At 39.2% G+C, this 23,236-nt stretch overlaps 2 protein-coding genes across 9 annotated transcripts in view; one reads left to right on the forward strand and one right to left on the reverse strand.

Annotated features, from left to right (window-relative positions):
• The window catches only part of fmnl1a (formin-like 1a), a 36,130-nt gene extending 27,868 nt beyond the window's left edge, over positions 1-8,262 (forward strand). For both annotated transcript variants that reach the window (XM_046865425.1, XM_046865424.1), the window contains exons 18-27: positions 2,076-2,275; positions 2,395-2,629; positions 3,491-3,559; positions 4,526-4,606; positions 5,272-5,401; positions 5,712-5,875; positions 5,977-6,078; positions 6,683-6,781; positions 6,893-6,998; positions 7,720-8,262. In XM_046865425.1, coding sequence (XP_046721381.1) covers positions 2,076-2,275; positions 2,395-2,629; positions 3,491-3,559; positions 4,526-4,606; positions 5,272-5,401; positions 5,712-5,875; positions 5,977-6,078; positions 6,683-6,781; positions 6,893-6,998; positions 7,720-7,784 — 1,251 coding nt within the window. In that variant the 3' untranslated portion in view covers positions 7,785-8,262. The remainder of the gene's footprint in view (positions 1-2,075; positions 2,276-2,394; positions 2,630-3,490; positions 3,560-4,525; positions 4,607-5,271; positions 5,402-5,711; positions 5,876-5,976; positions 6,079-6,682; positions 6,782-6,892; positions 6,999-7,719) is intronic.
• Positions 8,263-18,964: 10,702 nt separating this feature from the next.
• si:ch211-278a6.1 (SRC kinase signaling inhibitor 1) overlaps positions 18,965-23,236 on the reverse strand; it is a 159,187-nt gene continuing 154,915 nt past the window's right edge. For 6 of the 7 annotated variants that reach the window (XM_046865934.1, XM_046865930.1, XM_046865929.1 and 3 more), the window contains one exon: positions 18,965-19,716. In XM_046865934.1, coding sequence (XP_046721890.1) covers positions 19,711-19,716 — 6 coding nt within the window. In that variant the 3' untranslated portion in view covers positions 18,965-19,710. The remainder of the gene's footprint in view (positions 19,717-23,236) is intronic. The other variant, XM_046865935.1, reaches the window with a different exon arrangement.

The following is a 23,236-nucleotide window of genomic DNA, read 5'->3' on the forward strand; positions in this document are numbered from 1 at the left end:
CTGCTCAAGTGACAATACTATAGAAATTAAAGCTGGATATATTTTAGAGTGGTCAATATTCAGCTTGTATAGCAGTACAGATTTACTGTCCTCAAAAAATAACTCAACATACAGCCATTACTGTGTAAATAACCACTAAAGCACATTGACTAACTAAAATATATCTTTGATCTATATCTAAGTTTCATTTCTTAATGAAGAGCACTAAAGACGCATTATTTGCTTTGAGGATGTTGATGGAGAAGTATAGAGAATGTCAGAAGGAGGTGCATTGTGTGTTTGTGGATTTAGAGAACGCGTATGACAGGGTGGAGAGAGGAATTGTGGTATTGTATGAGTATGTGAGTATGTGAGGGTGGTGCAGGACATGTATGAGGACAGTGTGACAGCAGTGAAGTGTGCAGAAGGAATGACAGACTGGTTCAAAGTGGAGGTTGGATTGCATCAAGGATCAGCTCTGAGCCCTTTCCTGTTTGCAGTGGTGATGGACAGGTTGATAAACGAGGTCAGACAGGAGTCTCCCTGGACTATGATGTTTGCAGATGATATTGTGATTTGTGTTGAGATTAGGGAGCAGGTGGAGAAGAGCCTGGAGAGGTGGAGGTACACACTGGAGAGAAGGGGAATGAAAGTCAGTAGGAGTAAGACAGAGTACATGTGTGTGAATGAGAGGGAGGGCAGTGGAGGGGTGCGGTTGCAGGGAGAAGAGGTGGAGAAGGTGGAGGAGTTCAGGTACCTGGGTTCAACAGTGCAAAATAATGGAGAGTGTGTTAGAGAAGTGAAGAAAAGAGTGCAGGCAGGGTGGAGTGGGTGGAGAAGAGTGATAGCAGGAGTGATTTGTGATAGAAGAGTATCTGTGAGAGTGAAAGGGAAAGTTTATAGGACTGTGGTGAGACCTGAGATGTTGTATGGTTTAGAGACAGTTGCATTGAGTAAAAGACAGGAGGTGGGGCTGGAGGTAGCAGAGCTGAAGATGCTGAGATGTTTATTGGGAGTGACGACGATGGACAGGATTCGAAACAAGTTTATTAGAGGGACAGCGTATGTAGGACTTTTTTGAAGATAAGGTGAGGGGTGTGTGATTGAGATGGTTTGGACATGTGCAGAGGAGGGACATGGGGTATATCAGTAGGAGAATGATGAGGATGGAGCCACCAGGAAGGAGGAAAAGAGAAGAGGAGGAGAAGGAGGAGGTTTATGGATGTGGTGAGGGAAGACATGCAGGTAGTTGGTGTGAAAGAGGCAGATTTAGAGGACAGGGGGTATGGAGAAGGATGATCTGCTGTGAAAGGAGATACTGTATGCATAAATACATATGATAATAAATGAACTATATAATAAATAAATATATTATTCATATTTTTTATTAATCTAATAATATATTATAATATAAACAATATCTTCATTAATCACACCTAATAATTTATATTAGATTATACTTTTTTTTATGTTAATTAATAATATTACCAGTGACATTATTAAAGGTCAGGCTACTAATTATTTTATATAAAGTATATTTATTTATAATTTACTGGTTAAAACTATCATTGTCAGTGTACTTACAGTATATAAAGTTCACAGTCACAGTAATGATGATTTAAATTAAATTAGAATTACTTTTATAAAAGCCTCCACTCTTCTGGGAAGATGTTCCTCTTGATTCTGGAGCTGATTCTCATTCAGCTACAAGTGTGTTAGTAAAGTCAGGTACTGATGTAGGTGAGGTGAGGAGGCCTGAGGTGCAGTCAGCATTCACATTCATCCCAAAGTTGTTCAGTTGGATTGAGGTTGGAGATCTATAGCAGGAGATCTTTTACTCCAGACCATGAAAAGCAGATCTTCATGGAGCTGGCTTTATGCATAGGGGAATTGTCGTGCTGGAACAAGTTTGGGTCTCCTAGTCCAACTGAAGGGAAAAAGTCGTGCTACGACATCCAAAGTCATCCTACACAATTGTGTGCCTCTAACTCTGTGGTAACAGTTTGGAAGAAACGTATATATGGCTAGAAAAGTCAGGTGTCCCAATACTTGTCAATTTAGTGTCTATATGAACTCTGTGTGTTTGTCACCTCCAGGAGTTTAACATGGACATCTTTGCGGAGCAGTTTAAGACGAAGGCTCAGGCTCCTCCAACTGATATCTCCAAGCTGAAGGTGAAGGCTCAAAAATCTACCACTAAAGTTTCTCTTCTGGAGGCCAACAAGGCCAAGAACCTCGCCATCACTCTGCGTAAAGCAGGCATGAGTCCTGCTGATATCTGCACCGCCATCCAGAAGTACGTGCAACACCAACTCACGAGCACGTTGCCCTCCGTTGTAGTTTTCCATGCTTGTTTTATTGTTTGTCATCTTCCCTCCATGTATTTGATCATCATTTTTTTTGTTTGTCCTTCAGTTACGATCAGCAGGCCCTCAGCCTGGACTTCCTAGAGCTCCTCGAGCGCTTTATCCCGTCTGATTATGAGACGAAGCTGCTGCAGAACTATGTGAAGGAGGGACGTCCCCTGGAGGACTTGTCCGAGGAGGACCGCTTTATGATGAGCTTCAGTAAAATCCCTCGCCTCGCCCAGCGAATCAGCACACTCACTTTCATGGGCAACTTCTCCGACATGGTCAAACGCCTGCAGCCGGTCAGTACAGCAACACTAAACACCACAGCCAGGGATGGGCAGTATTTATGATAAAATAGGATTTTAAGATTTGGATTTGAGAGGGTTGATGAGAATGGCTTCATATTTTGTATCAAAATACTTTTGTATTTTTGTAGTTTTAAAATACTGTAAAATACGTTGTAAGAAGTTCTACATGATGACATCATAAAAAAGCGGCCTCTGATTGGTGCCTACTTAGTATTTTGCCCAGACTTGTGGAGATCAGAACAGAAAATTGATCCATATGTAAGGTGGTGAAGGTAAAAAAATTAATAAATCATGCAGCTTCCAGCTTTAAATAAGTGTCCAATGATCAATAAATAAATATTTGATTGCCGAATATTGTTCCCTAATTGAAGCAGATGTTTAGTAGGACCATGATTTTACAAACCACCACATAAACGACTGACACAATATATTATTATATTTATGAATAACAATCAAATGATTAATTAGTTAGAAACTAGTTGCTACAGTACGAATGCAGGTTCCATCAGTCGTCTTCTTATGAATGACTTGTTTGTTATTGAGTCGTGTTGCTGATGTAAAGCAGCTGATCAAACAGGCCAATTGATGGAAGGTTTGCGAAGAAATTTCATGCTCCCTTGTAATAGTATTATTATTATATCTAATATACAAAAATACAATTGTTTATTTTGAAACATGGGGTGGCTGCTGTATTTTGTAGTTCATTTTGATACACTTAAAGTGAAGATATTTGGTATTTTATTTTAAAATACATTTGCATGTATCTTTGCCCAACACTGACCTCATCCAGGTTAAATTGGATACCGAAGATGTGTGTGAGTCTGTTATTAATTCTGATCTTTGTTATCATAGCAACTGAACTCCGTTATCGCGGCCTCCATTTCCCTGAAGTCCTCCACCAAGCTGAAGAAGATCTTAGAGGTAAGTAGGCTCTTGAATGGACCCCTGAAAATGTTAGATTTCTTCCGATATATTCGATTTAATTTTCGAAGGAACATCTGCCTAATATTGTGTTGGCCCCCTTTTTGCTGCTAAAACAGTCCTGATTTGTTGAACATTAACCGCATGAACTACTTCAGCAATGTGAGCTACAGGAGCTCGTTTGTTGGATCGGACCACACGGACCAGCCTTCGCTCACCACGTGCATCAGTGAGCCTCGGCCGCCCACGCCCATTTAGCTGGTTCACCACTGTTCCTTCCTTGGAGCACTTTTAATAGATACTGACCGCTTCAGACCAGGAACATCCCACAAGAGCTGCAGTTTTGGAGATGTTCTGACCCAGTCGTGTAGCCATCACAATTTGTCAAACTCGCTCAAATTTTTATGCTCGCCAAATTTTCCTGCTTTAAACATCAACTTTGAGGACAAAATGTTCACTTGCTGCTTAATAAATCCCACCAACAAACAAGTGCCATGATGAAGAGATAATCAGTGTGATTCACTTCAACGCTTATAAGATTATAAATGTCATAATGCTATGCCTGGAAGGTTTATATAAACAGTAATCCTTTTATTTTCTCTTCTTGATTTGAAGCATTGATATGATGGAGTCTCCACTGGTAGATCTTTGTAACAATAACTCTATGTTTTTTTTTTTTTTTTTTTTAACACATCCTGTATTATTTGCCGCTTGCTAAAACATAATGTTAATGAAACCCCCCAAGTGGGTACGTTTTAGCTCAGTGTTTAAACTGTTGAAGTTCTGATTGTAAGGTTGTGAGTTTTAATCCCAGCAACACCAAGTTGCTCCTGCTGGGCCCTTGAGCACCTTTATGGTGCTTTTTCCTTGCTAATACCAAAAACAATCTCAAATAAACAGACAAATGAGGAACCATTATCCCGAGACTTTTATCGAACCTGTTTCTTACAAATATTTCCCCTCCAGATCATCCTGGCTTTCGGGAACTACATGAACAGCAGCAAGAGAGGAGCGGCTTACGGTTTCCGTTTGCAGAGTCTCGATCTGGTAAGTTTTGACCTGCTTCAGCTTTAAGCCACGAACTTTTAGGATGCTGCTTTAGATTTGAAAAACTCACAAAACCTCATACTTCTGATGATATCAAGATTGTGCTTGTTATCAAAGGAAACCGCTAGATGGCACTGTGCCTAGTTTTAGGTAAAAATGACAGAAGGGTTTGGAAAGAGTGAAATAAAACAGACATTTTGGTGACTGAACTGCAGACCATTTCATTATAATATCATTAAACAAAACAATACTAAGACGCTTTCAACAAGTGTATCAAACAGGAAACAAACTTTTCTTTGGTTTTAGCTTTTTATTATGACAAGAGAAGCAACATATCAAATTCTTGTCCATCTGGATCGCTTTTATAAACAATTAAGATTATTATAACATTCCGACATTGGCATGAGACTGTATCAATCACAACCTTGGTTCGTTCTATTCGTTGTAATGAGCACATTTTGGAAAATTTCAAGGTGGAAATTTACCGGACATTTTCCGTCCCCTTTGGAGAACCCTGTTTTGGAGTAGCATTAGATTTTCTCAGTACCAATCCTTTCATACAATACATTATGGATGAATGAATGATCTATGTATTGTTCTCTCTCTCTCTCTCTCTCTCTCTCTCTCTCTCTCTCTCTCTCTCTCGTTCTCTTTTTCTCTGCTAGCTGTTAGACACCAAGTCCACAGATCGCTCTCAGACTCTGCTGCACTTCATGGCTAACATGGTGCAGGAGAAATATCCTGAGCTGGCCTCCTTCCACAGCGAGCTGCACTTCATTGACAAGGCTGCTCTGGGTACGAGCTGCCGACCTCCTACACACACTGATCCTGAACACACACCTGAACACACCAACACCATGTACCCAAGCACACAACCGAATACACACCAGAACACAGTCTCAAACACAAACAACCCACACCTGAACACACTCAAACATGCACCCAAACACATGCACAGGTTGCACACACTGAACACACTGTCCTAAGCATAAAATAAGACAGGAGCTGAATCCATATTCGATTTCGCTCAAATTGCTAACTTTTTTAAACAAGTGATGTGTCCTAAAAAAAGGATCTCTCTCCTGGTTCTCTTTCCTGGTCTCAGTGTCTCTGGATGGCGTGCTGCAGGATGTGCGCTCGTTAGAGAGAGGGATGGAGGGAACCAAGAAGGAGTTCATGGTGCAGGATGACATCACGGCACTCAAGGAGTTTGTTAAGGTCAACAGCGCACTGCTGGACTCGCTCGTCAAAGACGGCAAGACGGCACAGGTCAGGACACACAGGACGCACATTATTTCGTACATAATCCGTTGAACACTTCATTGGATTGACATTTAATCTACTCTGTTGTTTCGTGTTCTGTCCACCAGGAGGCGTATCTTTCCGTAGTGGAGTATTTCGGGGAGAACCCCAAGACCACCCAGCCCTCCATGTTCTTCCCCCTGTTTGTCCGATTCGTTAAAGCCTACAAGGTAAGAGGCCACATAGGTTTCGTTCATTTGTTTTTGTACACACCTGGGCACATTTTCATGCAATTAAAAAAACTAGAATTTTACTAGTAACTAGGGAAAACAAAGACCACACGACATAACAGCGTATCACAACGACAACTAACAAGCCATCAGACTGACACAAAAGGGGAACTTAAATCCACAGTAACGAGACACAGGTAGAAGCACTAAGGGCTGATAGGAAGCATTACAGGAAAGAAGAGAGAGAAGAAAAGGGCACATTAGCGGCATCTGGTGGTAAAAAGCCGAAAAAAACTGAAATTCCCCCAGATCCTGACAATAGTAGAGATGGGAAGATCAGATCTTTTTAGTGACTTGGTTCTTTTAATCTTTTTTTAATCATTTAGTTCATTTAATTCCTTTAATCACCTTTAAAGTGTATATGGGAGCATTCAAAGACATCCAATACGCTTGTGTGCCTCCAGCTCTGTGGTAACAGTTTGAGAAAGAAACACATATGGCTGGTAAAATCTGGTATCCCAATACTTTTGTCCACAAAGTGACACTTGTAAACCGTTCTGTAAATAAAGCAGGGAGCCTCATTCTGTTCCTTTATATGTGACAGCAAGCGGAGCAGGAGAACATGCAGAGGAAAAAGCAGCAGATGGCAGCTGAAGAGCAGATCACGCCCACGCCCAAAAAGCAAGACGGCACGCCGCAGAAGGTCAGACTCGCATCTCCGACTTTTCCTCTGTTCCCACTTTACATTTTCATTTCTATTATTGGGCTGCTCTTCTTCCACTGATCTGGTGTTACTGTATATGACATGCATTAGGGTCCCATGATGCCCAAGATGCCTCAGATGGATCTGATAGCGGAGCTGAAGAAGAGGCAGGTGAAGCCGCAGGTCACCGATGGAGCCATCGAAGGAATCATTACAGGTAATGATGAACTACAGGGGCATTTTTTTATACACTATATTGATACAGTTACAGGTAAGTCCAGTCATGTCCATTATATCAGGATGGACAGGATTAGAAACGAGTTTACTAGATGGACAGCGCATGTAGGATGTTTTGGAGACAAGGTGAGGGAGGCGAGATTGAGATGGTTTGGACATGTGCAGAGGAGGGACATGGGGTATATCAGTAGGAGAATGCTGAGGATGGAGTCACCAGAAAGGAGGAAAAGAGGAAGGCCAAGGAGAAGGTTTATGGATGTAGTGAAGGAAGACATGCAGGTAGTTGGTGTGTAAAAGGCAGATGTAGAGGACAGGGGGGAATGGAGATGGATGATCCGCTCTGGCGCCCCCTAATGGGAGAAGACGAAAAAAAGGAGAAGAAGAAGAATTTAAATGATGAATGTCACTAATGAAGGCGACTGAACGGAACATTTTGACGATCTTGTTTGTGAACAATGACAAAAGGACTTGTTATTCTGATGACAATGAGATGTCACATTTGACACACACTTAACTTTGAGAGAAGAAAAAAGGATGTAATGTCTGTACTTTGTTTTGAGAAATGCACTGACTGGGTTGCAAATATTAGCAATGATTTGAGAAATGCTCCAAAGCAACTGGAAAAACTGGGAACTCTTAAATGAAGAATTTATAAGAAATGTACATCCTGTATGTGTAATATTTTTTTTTTGTCTCATCAGAAATGAGAAATTCTCCATACCGGCGAACAGACGGTAGAAGACCGGCACAGCGGCAAGAAAACTAACCCCAGTGTTATTCATGTTCACACGAGGAAACCAGAACGTCCTCGGTGTTCATCTAACCAGTGTTATTAGTATTAGGCTTATTTTGTTACCAAAGACACATACATACAACAAATCTTTAAATATCACCACACACATATGGTGCACTCATATTTACAAACAAATTTACACACTAACAGAGACATCACACACACACACACACACACACACACACACACACACACACACACACACTTTCTGATTTATGATTTAAAAGTTTTTAACAGCTGTATATAAATACTTATGAACCATTTTATATCATCCACTGTGCCATGTTCGAATTTAATAGTTAGTGTCTCTTGTTATGTAAAAATGAAAGTGTTTTTTAAAAAAAAAGAAAGAAAGAAATAAAGATCACGGTAACAGAACACAAACTCAGACATGAATGTCTATTTTAAACCATTGAAAATGTATGTTTAATAAAATCTTTTTGGTTTCAAACATAACTTTCTTCTTTCGGCTTCTCCCGTTAGGGGGCGCCACAGTGGACCATCCGCATGTTTGATGTTTTTACACATATTGGGCATAAAATGTTCAGAATTGACCAACCAGGAATACTACTATATCATATAATCAGTGGTGGACAAAGTGCACAAAGCATGAACTTGAGTAATAGAGATACAGTAAGTAAAAGTACAGAAGTATTCGCCTTTAAATATATTTAAGTATCCAATATTAAGTATATTAAGTACTATGATTTATTATGGCTATAATAGCTTATCATTTTTAGCACAAGATTCTTCCTTAATCAACTCAGTTTATGTGATCTTAATGAATCAAGCTTTCACCCAGCATCAAACCTTGAGGTAGATGGGCTACCTTAGCAGAAGACCACATCACTTCTGTCAGCCAATAACAGGATTTTGAGACTTTTATGGGCAGAGACTCACCCAAACTGGACAGACTGGAAAAAGACCAGTCCAGATATTTTTAGTCTTAGTTCCTGTTGAGCCTGCTTCATTGATTGGCTGCTGATTCCTTTTTTTAGCTGTAAAAGAATGGAAGCTGACTTGTTTCAAATTTGGCACCACTGCTATATATTATTAGTTGTAGTACTTTATTAGAACTTCCTTGGAGAGAATAATTGGATTCCATGGAACATCAGTGAAGATCATGGAGACATGGACAAGAGCTTGGATCTTCATCCTTAAGATCTCTAACAATTTTTATTCAGTCAGTGTGGATTTCTGTTGTTTTTTTGTGTTTTGTTTTCAAAAAATTCACTCGATGAGTAGGAACATATTCTCAGAGCAGTCCACAAGATTTGGACACATTTCTGAGAGCTCACTTTTGTGTAGAAATATCACTAAGAATGCATTTATTGCACAATTAATACAAGTCATTGTGCACAGTTTATCAAACCATACAACTCCTTGGCTAATTGTAGCCATAAGATACATACAACATATGTATACTTATAATATGTCTTTTAAACAAGCCTTTTAAGCTGCACTGGAGATGTTCAGTACAATCACAGAAAAAATGTATGACATCACCTCAATTAAAGGGAACCAAATCAATAAGTGACTAAACTAGACTAGTTGGGTTGTAATTGTTTGTTACACACATTATGATAAACTACTTTTTCCCCTACTTCTTTTCCTCTTTTTACTGAATTGGGCTTCTGAGGGTTTGGTACGGTGGCTGAGAAGTGCAAAACACTAACAAATCCGAAAACAAATCAACAAATTAGAAAACACTAACAAATCGGAAAACAAAATAACAAATGCAAAAACAAAATAACAAATCCGAAAACACAACAATTCAGAAACCGGAAAAGGTAGGTATAGTTTGTAAATGGAACACTTACCGATCATTAGAGCGTTCCTTAATGACGTGATGTCACCCAAACCCCGCCTCTCTTTTTTGAGTGTATGAGTGAAGGAAATTCTCCGGGCGCTGGGTGCAGACTCCAAATCTCGACCAGGTTCATTTACCATGACATGATAATTGAATAATTGTGTGGTAAAAAAAAATAACCAACAAAACAATGATAGATTTTTTCTTTCATGGACGCCCAGTGCCACCCCCCCAGGAAGATGCTACTCTGGTTGGCTGCCCATGTCACCGGCAATCAAAACAAGTTTAAATCAGAGCGCGTGTTTAACCCTGATTGGTGATTTGCTGCATGTTTGACCAGTTTTTATTCGCTCATAAATAAAAATAAACGACTTTTCTGTAAGACATTTGACTTCAAAATCTAGTGAAGTTTCTCACCTCAAAATCAACCTCCAACTTGTATGTCCTCCGAGTGGTTTCTGGATCCCGGTACTGTACCTGGATCTTAATCCAGGCTTTGCCCACAATGTCATGGGGGGAAGTGGTACCGATGGGTTACTGATCGGAAAGTCTGGGGTTCAAGCCCTGATATCGCCCAGCTGCCACTGTTGGGGTCCTTAAGCAAGGCTCTTAACACTTCTTCAGAGAAGCTGTAACATGGCTGACCCTGCGCTCTGACCCCAGCTTTCTAACATGGTTGGGATTTCCAAAGAAATAATTTCCCTGTGGGATTGGTAATGGTGTAAATCGTATTCTAAAATAAAAATAAGATTTTCAACTTTTAGGATTGTGACCACCCTTTATTCCTCAAAACATGAGCTTTTGCACACACCTGTCCGTATGTGGATGCAGGTATGCAGAAACGTTCGAACGTATAACAAATCAAAAATCAGTAAATGAAATGAAACGCACTGAAACACGGTTGTAGAAGAGAGCTGGAGTTTATTAGACACACCACCACAGCAAGTATGTACAAAATAATTTCAGCTCTCCAAATTGCTCGTACAGCAGGAAGGGGGTGGGGAAGGGGAAGGAGGGTAGAAGTCTGAGGGTAAGGGGGAGGGGTCAAAGTTTTACATTTCGCACAAAGTTATTCGTTGTTGGCATCCACACCGATAAAATTGTTCTTTTTCTTCAGTTATAGGCATCTATATTTATACATGGATAGATTATTTCTATAGAGATCTATATTCCTTAGAGAGGTGTTGGTTATATCGCGCTACTCTAGAGATGGGAGGGTCGCGTTACGGACTCGACGCTGCGAATCCTTCCGCGACACGCACTCGGCGACTGTCAATCGTATCTGGTTACCACGTCACCACAGGTTACAGTAAAGACTGGACATGCCTTCGCCACATACATATCTGAAGTATAAAAGAAAAAGACTGTATTTTCCTACTTTTCACTCTAAACATTATAATTTTTTGCCTTTCTATAGTCTCTCCATTTTTATTTTGTATTTTTTGATAAAACATGTAGACAAGTTTATTTACGTATTAATTCTTTTATTTTTTTTAAACAATGGCACCGTGCGACTGCTTTGATCATATACATGCATTGCTATTGATTTGTAATAAATACCTTTTCTTTTTTTTTCTTTTTTAAATAAAACTATTTTTTATTTCCCGGACATAGCTTTTTTTTTTAAATTTCTTTTTATAATGTATAACTCTAAGAACGATGCTTTTGTATGTACATAATAATATTCACTTTTTTTTTCCTCTAGATTTGTTTGATGCCAAGATTTTCCAAACATCCGTCAAGTAAAAGCGTCCCAAAAGGGATAAAGTGAGAAAATTATCTACGCGTTTTTTTTTCCCGCGATGTGCTTTCGGTTCTATTGTAAGTGTGCTTTTCGTTCGCATAAACGACATCATCGGACGTTAGCTAGACTTTTAACCAATTGTCTTTCAACACTAAATAACACGCACACATGCGATTCGTATTTCGCTGATTATACTGATACCGAACCCGGTTTGGGTTTCGCTCAAAACGCTTCCGAGTTTACAGTAAGTGCAGAGAAAAAAACGCTTGATTTTCGAATCTCACAGTTTCGACAGTCACACCGACTCTGTTCATCGTTTTTTTTTTTTCGCGGCGGGTCGGTCATTGATTCACTCAACGTTTTTTTTCCCCCAAAGACATTTTCACACACATACACTCACACAAGAACTTATAGAAAATCCGTATTAACAAAAAACGTCTAATCTAAAATGATAGCAACTCTATATTACATTGAATTCATACTGTACATTTAGGTCAATATTTTCCAACTCAATATATAAAATGTTTTTTGTTTCCCATGAATAAATAATAAAGGTAGTGTGATGTGAAATTTGTAATTATATATATATATATATATATATATATATATATTTATGTATATATAAAAAAGCAAAGGAAAAAAGCTGTACAAAGCAATTATAGTTGAAATAAAGGACATGATAAAGGTTTGCATCATTAGTTTGGTTTAAGGACAATCGTATTTTGCACAAAAAAAAAACAAAAAAACAACCAAACAAAAAAAATACAATCCAATACATTCGTTATGAATGAAAATTGTAGCTAAAACGTTCTCTTTTTTGTTAGCATGGTTTACTCATTGTCTAGAACTTCAGGACTTCCATTGTTTTGAGGATGCGAACACCTCCATGATCCTACTCTTCATCCTCGGATGGAGAAAATGTGTGTGTGTGGAGGGGGTAATGATGAGGTTTTATAGATCTTTACTGCATAAATGAACTGAATTCCTCCTGAATTGTTCAAAGCTGCACGTGACATGTATATCCTCTTTTTTTTTTGTGCTGTGATAAAACTTTCAACAATTTTACTCTGTCAATTTATTATTTTTTTTTTTACAGAGAATCAACAATGCTTTATAGAACACCAACACATTCAATGCAAATGACATAAAAGCCACCTGTCAATCAAGCAATTCGTCAAAATCCAGTCGTCCTGTCAAGCTCTCTAAAGGCCACAAATCAAGAACAATCTGTTCCTCTAGGAAGAAAAAGCCATACACAGTAAGACAAGAGTGTGGCAGAGAGCGATGCTTTTTCTCGTCTTTTACTCCAAGAAATGGCAAAGAGGTTTTTGCCGTACTGCCAGGGCTGTGCCAGATTCTTTTCCTGTAATTAACTCGATTTCCCCTACGGAACAGAAAACCTTCCAAAGCTGATGGTTTTTTTTGTTGTTGTTGAATTCTCTGTAAAAAAAAAAAAGCAGTCACATGTCTGTCTAATCTCTCCCCCGGCAGCCTGCTGCTCTCACGTCTCACGGGCTCGGCTCTCAAGCCATTGTTTCCATCGACACTCCGAGACAAATCCATTTCCAACACTTGTTCTGACAAACAACTCGAAAGAAAATCCGTATTCTCTTAATACTCATTTTTTTTTCCCCGATTCATTTCTCTGAAAGCAAAACCAAAGACCGTGTCTACGACTCCTTTGCTGTGTCAAGCCAACGAGTGTTGCATTAAGAGAGACTGAGTCAGTAAGAGCAGCTAAAAGTTCTCATAATGAGCCTTTTCATTCTACCAAAAGTGGCCTCCTTTGGAAAATAGGATCCTGAAGCTCCAACGATTTGAGTCGTTTAGGTTTCTGGCTCATTAGAACAATCTACAGTTATTCAAGAAGCATAACACCGATCCTCAATTGGAGGAATACGTGAGTGATTTATGTGATAAATATCGTCCTAATGGACCATTTTTGGATTGCTTCATCCAAAACCGTCTGATGTGTTGATGTGAACGGAAAAGAAATTTCAATTCTGCCATGTTGAACTTTTTTGGCTCATTGGAATAATCTTTAGTTGTATAGAACTGCTTTTCTAATTTGCTTCATAAATCAGAGCATCACATTGTGTATTGTGGCAGTGCCTATGGAGGAAAACAAAGTGTTGCAATTTTGTTCTGATTGTCAGACACGATCGTTGTACTTTATGCTTTTTGGGTAAAAAAAAACAAAATAGTTGGGAAGTCTTTCCTTACAGTTTTGCTGGTTGTGCTTTTATCGAGCATCTACAGTATACCTCCTTCACGCATTAACCTGCCATGGACATCTGGGCAGCTTTCTTTTAGGCCATTTAGCCAACTGTGACTTTCTTAAACTCCTTATTGGAGTCTAAGGCTACGGCTACACTAATCTGTCCACACTATCGTTTCGCCAAAGTCGCTCATCCACCCTGAAACGTCTGAAAGCGCTTACGTTCCTGTATTGTGCATCAGCAACGCTTAAGGAATGCGTCATTTTCGCCTGCCATTTACTTTCAAGCATTTTGAAAAACGTCACAGCAATGACAAAAAAATGCATCAACGTTTCCGAAAACACCTCTGTTCTCACCGACCAGACTGAGATACAAACATGGCCATCTGGGTGTGGACGGAAGGCCAAAACGGAGAGAAAAATAGATACGTTTTCGAATGAAAACATATCAGTGTGGACATTACCTAAGTCTGTAAACATCGAGTCTGTAAACATCTTCATTCCACAATCCATCCGTTTGCACTTGTAACTTTGTGCCAAGCTTTAAAGAAATAAAAAAAACCTAATTATCCATATGAAGAATCATTCTGTCTTTGTGTGCGTATAACCTCATGACTGCAGAATTTGAACAGTTCTGTTTTCCTTTTATATTCTGAAATTCCCAGTGAAGCAATGATAGAAATGATAGCACCAGTTTCAGTTCCTTGGATTCACCAAGCTACCATTCATTAAAACGCAGCTTCAACAGTCCTTAAGGTGGAATGAAGTACTTTAATAATGTTCTTCTCTCCAACTAAAGTGAAACAGATACACCCCTAAAAGTACCCCATCAGATATACTTGTTCTGAGTAAAGTATTTGATCTGTTCTGTTATGATCCAGAGAAACCATCACTGAACTAAAATTCTTGGTTATAAAGTCTTGTGTTTGTTCCTACGGTCTGCCATTTTTTTTTTTTTAAAGAAAGGAAGCTGATAAAAAAAATCAAGAACACACACATCGACTACTACTCAATTTAGATTATTGCAACTCTACCCTCAAATCACGCATGTTCACAGTCTATCTAATTACACATCATAAAAATCTACCAGACACCCCTAGGTCTGTGAAAGGTATTACATTTGGCAGATGGATGGCTGTGTTTTGGGGTAGTGAGTTCTTTTTCTGGCCTCACGTGATGGCATGTTTGCTGGTCTGCTGACGTGACGGAGAGCCAAGCTGAAACATGGAGTGGCTCCAATCCCATCTGTGGAATCCTTAATGGAAACTGGCAGTTCTGTCAGAGTTTTGGAGGATCCAGATGGGAGAAGAATAAACCCATTATAAATGAGAGATGCTAGAGCTGTGTGTGTGTGTGTGTGTGTGTGTGTGTGTGTGTGTGTGTGTGTGTGTGTGGGCTAGTGATTGCATCATTCCTCTTGGATGCTCAATGTTTTAGCCAAGAAGAGATTTTACATGACTAATGAGTTTTTAAATTGAAAACACTATTGATGTTGTTATAGTTTCGCTTGAAGATTCTTCCTCATCCATGAAGTGCCTCACTCCATGTTGGTAGGTGGAATAAACTGGGAAATGACCTCACTTTCTTTCTTCTTGCTTGTTGTACCATTGCCAATCAAAAGTTTTGGGTCATGAGATGAGCCAGCAGAGACAGCAGAAGGGGTTGAGGCCAAGGAAGAGGAGCTGGAAGAGGATGACGAGTGGCTGTTGGAGGGCGAAGGAGAAGGTTTTAAAGAGTTGGTGCTCTGTTCTCGGAGGAGGCGTCGTTGTCGGAGTGTGGTGGCAAGCAGCAGGGCCTCAGTCGAGAGGGTGGCCAGGAGGGCTTTGGTCTGGCCAGATGAGGAGAACGGATCCTCTTGGTGGTCATTACAAATCCCAGTGGGTAGACGACCAGAGAAACTAGCAGCCCGTGAGTTGGGGAGCAGAAACATCTCCCTCTAGGGGTAGCAAGGTGGGAAAGTGCCGGGCAGAAGAGACAGAAAGAGAAAAATAAGTGGGGGGGATGCTATTCTTTAGAGGCAAGCTATTCTTTATGAAGTAAAAAGGTTTGTTCGGGAAAGTCTTTCTTGGTTATCCATTTTAATGCGATCCACCCCACATGCTCATGAAGAGCCTGTGTAGGGTTTTGGTCAGGGATCCTGTTTTTCTCACAGACACACATCTAGGAATGCTAAGAGATGTGTACACAAGGCTGAGGAGACTCCAAGGAGCATGGTGAAGAGGAAGAAGAGGAGAGGGAGGTGGGAGTCAGGTCATGTCAGGTTGTGCTTCTTCTCACTGGGATCACGAGGTCATGGGTCAGTTTGGTGAGGTGATAGCATCGTTCCACAGAGAGGATGACAGGTGGGCAGGTTGAGGAGGATGAATAAGGAAAAGGGGAAGATTAGAGGGATGGACAGATGAAAACAGAAAACTTACATTAGTATTAAGCATGCCAGGCAGGTACATACAGCAGTGCATAAAGACTGTAAAGTTATACCTCCTACATTCATACATATAACAAAGCAGCAATTCATTTTCTATGCACAGTCATTTCATCTGCATTGGCAAATGATAAAGCAACAGCCGAACCACAAATTAGATATGACACAGTAATAATACCCAGGCAAGAAGCCTGGACCAATCCATTAGTGTTTTTTCAGTTCCTCATTCACAAATTTAGTTCCTGCCTGCAATTGGCGCCTATTTACAGTTTGATGTGCATAATGGACAAAAAAAATTGTGGTTTCATCATAATCTGTCATGCATGACTTTTTGTTACTTCTGCATAAAGGGATTATGAAGAAAAACAAATAAATTTAATAGGAGTCGCAAAGATTAATGGTGCCTCTAGTGATCAAACAAAGCTACTACAGTTACCTGACTTTGAAAATCGGCATAGAAGTTGAGCATGTAATGCAAACGTATATTTTTTTTAATATAGTTTGGGTGATGCATTTGATTTACTCAAAGTTAAGTGACAAACTGGTGTTGCGTGTTACTGTGAAAACACAGACATCAAGTCCGCTTGAAAATGTGAAAAGTATGTTACATGCCTGTAAAAGGCAAACAAGATGCTCTTTATGGGGCTGGAGTTGATACAGTTCATCATCTAACATCTAATTTGTAATGTTGCCCCCCTCCCTATTCTGATTCTGTTTCTTTAGTTCCTCATTCACATATTTAGTTCCTACCTGCAATCGGTTCCTAATGACTGTGTGAGGTGCAAAAAATGGAACAAGATTTCCAATTGTGGTTTCATCGTAACCTGTCATACAAGACTTTTCGTTACAACTGTGTCAAGGCATTATGAAGAAAAACAGTTTGGTAGGATGTAGTAAAGATATTGGTGCCTCTAGTGGTCTAACGTGGATACTACAGCTAGCTGGCCTTGAAGCTACTACAACGCTGAGCACATAACATGTAATTCTGTAAAAAGAGTGGGACAAAAAAGGGTGAAAATGCAGATCAGTGTGCATGAAAGTGATACGGAAAAGCAAAAGTAAAAAAGGCAAATAAAGCTGGTTCTTTTTTTGGTAACCTGTCACCTGCCTCCTATTTCTTCCTCCTTGACTGATAGAGCACTCCACAATAGGCTTTTTCCAACAGGCATATCATAGACAACTTTTATTATTTTAAAATAAGTCATTTGATATTTTTCAATCTATTTGTATAGTATCTTTAACAACAGACATTGTGCCAAAGCAGCTTTACAGAATTAGATTGATTGCAAATATAAATTTTAGTATCAGCATCATAAATTTCAGGAGGTAGTAGCTCAGTAGTTAAGGCTCTGTGTTACTGATTAGAAGTTTGAAGGTTCAAGCCCCAGTATTGCCAAGCTGCCACTCTTGGGCCCTTAAGAAAGACGCTCAATTGTCTGTGCTCAATAGACACTATCATGGCTAACTCTGACCCAAGCTACTTACCAGTGATGGTCATTCATAAACGACTCCTCAATTTGAACAAGTCTTTAACGTGACTCAGAAGAACGAGTAGTCACAAAGAGCGATTCGTTAATTCTTTACTGGATGGGCATAGCAAAACATCGCAAAAATCTCCTTAGGCTACGTACAAGAAACAGAACTGAGTAGTTCACCTCATGAGTCCTTTGGTCTGTTATTTATTCTTTTGTCACATGACTCCCATAGATGCTATGCAATTATATATACAGGAGCTCACAAAAGTAAGTACACCCCTTACATTTTAGCAACCATTTTAGTATATCTTCACAAGGGACAATACTATAGAAATTAAACATATATGTTTCAGAGTAGTCAACATGCATTACAGATTTACTGTCCTTTGAAAATAATTCAACATATAACCATTATTGTCGAAATAAAATTACTGGCATCAAAAGTGAGTACACCGTAAGTGAGGGTCAAAACTGTGTCCGAAGTGTCAGTATTTTGTGTGAGCACCATTGTTATGTAGCGCTGCCTTAATCCTCCTGGGCATGGAATTCACCAGAGCTGCACAGGTTGTTGCTGGGATCCTCTTCCACTCCTCCATAATGACATCACAGAGCTGCTGGATGTTATACACATGGCACTTCCACACTTTTTGCTTGAGGATGTCCCATAGGTGCTCCATAGGGCACAGGCCTGAAGACACACTTTTGAAGCAGCTTCTGCACCTGATGCACAGCACGAGGACTCAAATTCTTAGATTCTCACAAGAGTCTAATTCTTAGACTCTTGTGAGATCTGTTCTAAGTGGAACCCGTCTTGGAAAACCTCTGTATGACCCTGACCACTGTACTGTAACTCAGTTTCAGGGTGTTAAAAACCTCCTTCTAGCCTTGGCATCTTTTTGGAGAGCAACAATTCTAATTCTTAAATCCTCTGAGACTCCATGTTGAACATACAGTGGTCAGTATGGGACAATTGAACTCAAAGCACCAAATTTTAACTGCTCTAATACAAGATACACAAATTTGTAAGGTTTTGTGAAGCAGACAAAAATATGAACATGATGAATAAGGCTTGTGGCTTTGCACGATTACACGACATACAGCTTTTATTACTGAGGGTGTAACTTTTGTTGCCTGTTATTTAGACAATAATGGCTGTATTTTAAGTAATTTTCAGAGGACAGTAAATCTGTACTGCTATACAAGCTGCACATTGACTACTCTAAAATATATCCAAGGTTAACTTCTATAGTATTGTCCCTTGAGACAAAAAAATGGTTGCTGAAATGTGAGGGGTGCACTCACTTTTGTGAGAATACTGTACATATATAACTATTGGAGCTTTAGTCAAAGTTGGTGTATGAAGATGTGTTGGGTGATCTGCTTATTGAAATGATCTGCTTATATGTAACATTTAATTTCTAATGAATAGAACAAAATGATCGAGTTTAAAAAAACCAAGTCACTAAAACGATCCAGTCTTTCCATCGCTACTTCCTACATCGCTGGGATTTGCAAAGAAAGAATTTCACTGTGATGTAAGGTACATTTGACAAGAAAAAAAAGAAGATAGATTCTAAAAGTTGTGCAGTGGTGACTAGGGTAAGGAAAAATTTGATGAGAAGGAAACCTTGAGACGAACCAGATTCAAAAGGGGACCCATCCTTATCTGGGTGACACCAAATGGTCATTCATTACAATTCAATCATTGTTAAGGGTTTCAATTGCTTACTAATGGACACTTGAATGCAAAATTATTTGTGGCCATTGCAGCCTCAAGCCACTGAAGCAGACTGTTTATAGTAATTACATGCAAAACCATTGATTGGTCTAAATCTGAGAAGTAGGGAATCAGGATGAATCAAATCTATCAATCTATTTTGTTTTTTGGATGAAGTTACGAGAAGTTGATTGAACTTCCTGATGCTGTAATAAACATAACAATTTTAAATAAAACAATGTGTTTCAGTAGGTTTGAAACCTTGTCCATGTTATAAATTGCGATCATGAATAATAATAATGGGAGTAATGGGGAATAGCACACATACACATACACTCTGTATATAGCAATCTTTATAGACTATGATTATCAGGGCAGCAACAGGAATATAACAGTTCCAACATGTGTGTGAATGATCATTTGGTGCTTCGTATTCAGGAAGAAATGTATCCTGGCGCTTCCCTCTGCCTTGTCAGCACCTTGCAGTGCAGATGGCAAATTAGTGTTCAAGTCTTAGATCTGAAGGTGAAGCAGATGGTGCCATGAGAAAAATAAAGAGAGAGAGTGAGAGAGAGAGAGAGAGAGAGAGAGAGAGAGAGAGAGAACAAATTCACAGAGCTAAAGAGTGACATGAAGGGCAGATGGACCAGAAACTGCAGAAGAAAATCTTTAATATAAGATGGAAATTTAAAAGCATAGACCAGCTCGCTTTTGCACACAGCCATGTTTTTTTCAAAACTTAGGAGCATTCCTTAATAATTTTTTTCAATCTAATTAAAAGTTTAAAACCCATCAAATGCTTCTAAGGCTGAATTCAATAATGAAAACTATAATAAAAAAATTGGTCACATTTCTTTTTTCACAATTATTATTATTTTTTATGGTTTAAATCTATCAAGACCAATTCAATCCAATTCAATTCGTATATCACTTTTAACAATGGACATTGTCACACAAATTGGCTTTTATCTAAATAAATAGATTACGAATATAAATATTTGCTATACATTCTTTAAATATCATAAATGAGTCCCTATATGTTTAACCCCTATGGAAAGCCTGTGGTGACAGTGGTAAGAAAAAACTCCCTGAGATCACATTAAAAAAAAACCTTGAGAGGAACCAGACTAAAAAAAGAACCCATCCTTATCTGAGTAACAGCGAATGTCTGTTCATCAAGTTCAGATAAAGTTTTTTTGATAACTATGTTGCCTTTTCTGTTATTCACAAATTGAGAGTACAAATCTGCCCTTTTAAAGTACAAGATTATATACTGTATTGACACAAGTTTGTAAAAACCTTAGTATAGGATTCGTTTGTATTTTTTGAACATCCAATTCCACATTAATCTCGATTTGCTGTTATAATGACCTCCAGTCTTCTGGAAAGATGTTCTACCCGATTTCGAAGTGTGCTTGTGGAGATTTGTGAGATCCATTCAGACACAAGGGCATTAGTAAAGTCAGGTACTGATGTAGGTGAGCTGAGGAGGTCTGGGGTGCAGTCAGCATTCACATTCATCCCAAAGGTGTTCAATAGGGTTAATGGGCAGAGCTCTATAGCAAAAGATTTTCCACTCCAACTCATATAGATCTTCATGGAGCCGGCTTTGTGCACAAGGGCATCGTCATGCTAGAACAGGTTTGGGTCTCCTAGTTCAAGTGTCGTGAAACTTTTACGACTAAATGCATCCAAAGACATTTTATGCTTTGCAGTTGTGCGCATCCAACGTGATGCTAACAGTTTTGGGAAGAACCACAATCAGGTGTCCCAATATTTTTGTCTGGGTGATTTAAACACACAACTCATCATGAGTCAGCTAGCAAACTAGCCAACAGGCTAAAAAGTGACTTTGGCTTGTTCGGGATCTAATTCTGGAAAATAAAAATAAAAAAACAAAAACATTTGGGCAGATTGTGGCTGAAATGTCGCATATTCATTTCTGGATTATAGAACCCTTTTCTAAACACAGCAGTGCATTAGCAATCATGCGTTTTACTAAAAACTCCTGCTCCTGCAATATAACTCAATAGCACCTTACTTTAGTTCCCCAATACTGCTTTTCTGATCTCTCGACACGGCAAGATCGCTTCTCCCACGCTCCATTTAGCTCATTCTACCATAAGGCCGTTAGAAAAAGACTGTAAGACAAAGTCAAGTGGCCGTAGCTGCTGGGGCTCATCAGGCCGACGGCGCATTACGGGAAGAACACAACGGCTTTGTTTTTCTTAAATCTACACTAAACAAAACTGTTCATGACACACCACCATAAATTATACACTAACACAATGAAAGGAATCTCACAGACGCAGCAATAGCAGCACTATTTAATTCTAATGGTTTAATCTTGCATGCAATACCGAAGAGTGTGTCTGAAGGAAGGGAGATGTGGGATTGTTCTCATACATAGTTAAAAAAGCAATACAAAATGTTATGCACAAACTTATGCTTCAGTGGGTTTCTAAACTAGCAAATGGGATTCTGGTAGATCTCATACTTTACTTCATGCCTTTGCTTCTCCAGCCAGGACACATTTAAGCTCCATTAACAGTTAATGCTGCAGGTCATTGGGCAACAGAGAAAGTTCCCTAAAGTCAGAATTAATCAGTTAAAAAATGTGGCCTAAAGTCAGTATTAATCGGGTAGGGGCGTGGCCTAATGTCAGTATTACTCAGATGGAGGTTGGGTCTAAAGATAGTATTAATCAGATAGGAGGCATAATCTAAAGTTAATATTAATCAAGCACTGGGCATGACCTAAAGTAAATATAAATCAGGTAGGAGACATGGTCTAAAGTTAATATTAATCAGGCAGGAGCTGTGGTCTAAAGTTAGTATTAATCAGGTAGAGGGTGTGGCCTAAAGTAAATAATAATCACGTAAAAGTCATGGTCTAAAGTTATTCAGGAAGGAGGTGTGGTCTAAAGTTAGTAATAATCAGGTAGAGGGTGTGGCCTAAAGTAAATAATAATCACGTAAAAGTCATGGTCTAAAGTTATTCAGGAAGGAGGTGTGGTCTAAAGTTAGTAATAATCAGGTAGAGGGTGTGGCCTAAAGTAAATAATAATCACGTAAAAGTCATGGTCTAAAGTTATTCAGGAAGGAGGTGTGGTCTAAAGTTAGTAATAATCAGGTAGGAGGCATGGTCTAAAGTTTGCATTAATCAGGTAGAGGGTGAGGCCTAAAGTAAATATTAATTGGGTAGAGGGTGTGGCCTTACGTTAGTATTAAAACACCTTCTCTCAATTAATAAAAATTTTAAGTCTAGCCTTCTATGTGGTAATACTCACTTTAAGCCACGCCTCCTACTTTAAATAATACTTACTCAGCCATGCTTCCCTAAAGGGGGTGATAATGACTTTAGGCCACGCCTCCTATCTGAGTAATACTTACTTTAGGCCACGCCTCCTACCTGAGTGTGATGTTGGTACAGTCATACCATTTTACTCTACATGCTAAAGAAGAAAGTGCTTCGGCTTCAAGACCACAGCTCTTATGTCTCTTTTCATACATAAAAGCTTGTCATAAAGTGTCAGAACCCACATCACCAAGTCTGCTTTAGACATTTGAGGTGAGTGTGAGATTTGCAGGTTGCAAGTCATGCAGGTTCAAACATTCCTTACTTATTAGCGATATTAGCCTGCTAGCACTGATGCTAACGTAATAAGCAGTCTCGAGATACAAGACTTTGGAGTACAGCGAGAACGTAAACCGTTTACTTTAAGGCGTGCTTCTGATGGTGAACGTCGGGGGACCAATTATTTTGCACTTTGCTCAGTTTTTATCTTTTCCCGACGGCAATAATATGATTTTCTACCTTCTAATGAGAATAAGATGTTTAATTGGAGTCATATTTTTTTCATTAGGTTGTTGCAATCATTATGATGATATTCCTTATCACTGCCTTGAGTTTCAGTGGTGAAAAATCTCTTTAAAAAACTTCTCTTCACACATTATTCCCTCATCCACTCCTCTTTCCCCCGAGCAGAGCGAAGCATTATTGCTTTATAACCTGGCACCATGGCACGTTTTTCTTTTAC

The sequence above is a fragment of the Silurus meridionalis genome, chromosome 14 (genome assembly GCF_014805685.1).
Source record: "Silurus meridionalis isolate SWU-2019-XX chromosome 14, ASM1480568v1, whole genome shotgun sequence".
In the NCBI taxonomy this organism is placed as follows: domain Eukaryota; kingdom Metazoa; phylum Chordata; class Actinopteri; order Siluriformes; family Siluridae; genus Silurus; species Silurus meridionalis.